This window comes from Salvelinus sp. IW2-2015, unplaced genomic scaffold, assembly GCF_002910315.2.
Source record: "Salvelinus sp. IW2-2015 unplaced genomic scaffold, ASM291031v2 Un_scaffold2327, whole genome shotgun sequence".
NCBI classification, from domain to species: domain Eukaryota; kingdom Metazoa; phylum Chordata; class Actinopteri; order Salmoniformes; family Salmonidae; genus Salvelinus; species Salvelinus sp. IW2-2015.
This window is the reverse complement of record NW_019943652.1, coordinates 88,443-90,797: the sequence shown is the minus strand read 5'-3', so window position 1 is coordinate 90,797 and position 2,355 is coordinate 88,443. Positions and strand designations below refer to the sequence as shown.

At 46.9% G+C, this 2,355-nt stretch overlaps 1 protein-coding gene across 1 annotated transcript in view; it reads right to left on the bottom strand.

Moving 5' to 3' along the window:
• LOC112073639 (type I phosphatidylinositol 4,5-bisphosphate 4-phosphatase-A) overlaps window positions 1-2,355 on the bottom strand; it is a 9,677-nt gene continuing 7,322 nt past the window's right edge. Inside the window, exons 2-6 of the mRNA XM_024140896.2 lie at window positions 2,231-2,345; window positions 1,695-1,995; window positions 1,564-1,616; window positions 1,382-1,472; window positions 1-1,188 (exon numbers count right to left, since the gene is read on the bottom strand). Of these exons, the coding sequence (XP_023996664.1) occupies window positions 1,045-1,188; window positions 1,382-1,472; window positions 1,564-1,616; window positions 1,695-1,995; window positions 2,231-2,345 (704 nt within the window). The 3' untranslated portion in view covers window positions 1-1,044. The remainder of the gene's footprint in view (window positions 1,189-1,381; window positions 1,473-1,563; window positions 1,617-1,694; window positions 1,996-2,230; window positions 2,346-2,355) is intronic.

Here is a 2,355-nt window from a genome sequence, read left to right as displayed (position 1 = left end):
ATTAGTCCAGCCAGTCCAGTAGGGGACTATTAGTCCAGCCAGTCCAGTAGGGGACCATTAGTCCAGTCAGTCCAGTAGGGGACTATAGGTCCAGCCAGTCCAGTAGGGGACCATTAGTCCAGCCAGTCAAAGGCTCAGCCCCATATTTCCTATATAGTGCACTGCTTTTGACCACAGGTTTATATAGCGCACTACAGAGCCTATGAGTCTCGGGTCAGAAGTAGTGCACTATATATAGGGAATAGGGTTCTATAGGCCTCTGGTCTAAAGTAGTGCACTATATAGGGAATAGGGCCCTGGTCAAACGTTGAGTGCACTGCATAGTGAATAGTGTACTATTTGGGACACAGTCCCTAAGACCGGTTAGTTATTCCAGACAGAGATAGGTTTTGACAGTTTAATCTAGTTTGAATTGGTCCTGTTAATATGTTTGTTCTCACGCTCCTTCCTATACCATATCTCCCTCAGTAGCTCTCTCTGTTCCCCTCCATGTCAGGGGTTCTCTGTTTTAACTCGGGGTCCCTCTCCAAGCATTGAGGAACCCCCCCCCCCACGTATATTTATATGGGTACAAGCACTGTTCATGACACAAACTMTTCACATCCCTCTGGTTGGTGGAGAAKATTTTGCAGGTTTAAAGTATAGTTCCTGAAATTCTACACATTTTGTCATGTGGTGCAAAGAAAATGTTGCAGTTTTAAAGCATTTTTTTGTTGCTGCAATTCTATACATTCTGCAATTTTTCTAATGTCTATTCATGTGATATTTGAGTGACTAAAAAAATTACAACAATATCTATGGCCTAAAAAAAAKCMTAATAAAGAAAACGTTAGCTGACATGGGCTAGTTGATCTGGACATTTCTGACACGTTACACATATCTCTCTAAGGTCTACGATGATGACATGACAAGAGGACCTGATAATGTACTACCCAATTTAGAAACTGTACCTTGTGCATTCTACTATTATAATTTTCAAGAGTTTAGTTTAAAGCAGGACCCCGTGCCGCCCCCTGTCGACCCCTCAGTTTGAGATCCACTGCTCTATGTGATGTTCTGTACGGGTTCGCTGATCTTCAGACAGCCCCAGTAGATCATTCTGCACATGCTCAGTACAGTCAGGAGAATCAGGAAGACCCAAGAGGCATAAATCCCTCTGTGGAGCAAGGCTGGTTTACACGTTCCCACCTAGAGAGAGAGAAACAGAGAGAGAGAGATAGAGAGAGAGAGAGAGAGACAGAGAGAGAGAGAGACAGAGGGGGAAACAGAGGTTAGAGTACTAGGCATAGTTCCCTCTGGCTTCCATGTTCKCACACACACACACACACACACACACACACACGATTGTGACTGAAATAGTGTCTTCAGAAACTAAACTCACCACTAGTCCTGCCGTGCCGCCAGAGAAAACCAAAAACAACAGGAAACACCACAAGCCCCGCCTCCTGGGGTACCGCCGGCCAACAGAAGAGCTGCAACGGAGATAAACAGGAAGTCAGTACAGGAACAGAGTTGAAGAACGGTAAAAGGAATAAGTTGATGTGAGATGGTATATAGACTCACACTTTTCTGCAGTGGGGGCATCTGGCTAACGTTCTGTCTGAGAAATCAGTCCACTGACGACACACACAGTACACTACTGTTAGTTTACACCACTACTACCCCCAACCCCGTTCCCTCAGACACGGTCCTACCAGGAATGTGTTTCTGCAGTGTCCACAGACAACTCTGACCCCAGCGAGTTGTTGAGGTTCTGGACTGTCCGAACCCGACCCGGCAGCACGCACCAGTGTGTGGTGTGTGTGTGTGTGGGTGTGTTGGGTGTCTGTGTGTGGTGTGTGTGTTGTGTGTGTGTGTGTGTGTTGTGTGTGTGTGTGTGTTGTAAGTAGATAGAACTGTGTCTGCATTCTGCTCACCGTAGCCTCATTGCAGATGATGCACTTGACTACGTGTTGGTGAGTCTTTCCCTCCACGTTGATGGCACTCTGACACACCCTATAATACAAAAATACAGCTTTATTGTCCAAATGTTACAGTAAAACAACAGATTTGCCTTCTGCTAAATGTTTAACCCCGTTTATCCAGTCCCCAGCCAGGGATTCAAAAGGACAGGTTCATCTGCTGAGGTAGGATGTATAGAGGTGTGTGTGTGTGTGTGTGTGTGTGTGTGTGTGTGTGTGTGTGTGTGTGTGTGTGTGTGTGTGTGTGTGTGTGTTGCTGGGCTACCTACCTACAACTGATGAGGGGGGAGCTGCCAATGTCTGGGCTGCCCAGGGGAGAGTAGGGAGGGGGTCTTCCCCAACAGGACTGGAGGGGGGCACTGGGGCTGAGGAATGGAGGGAAACCTGGGGCAGA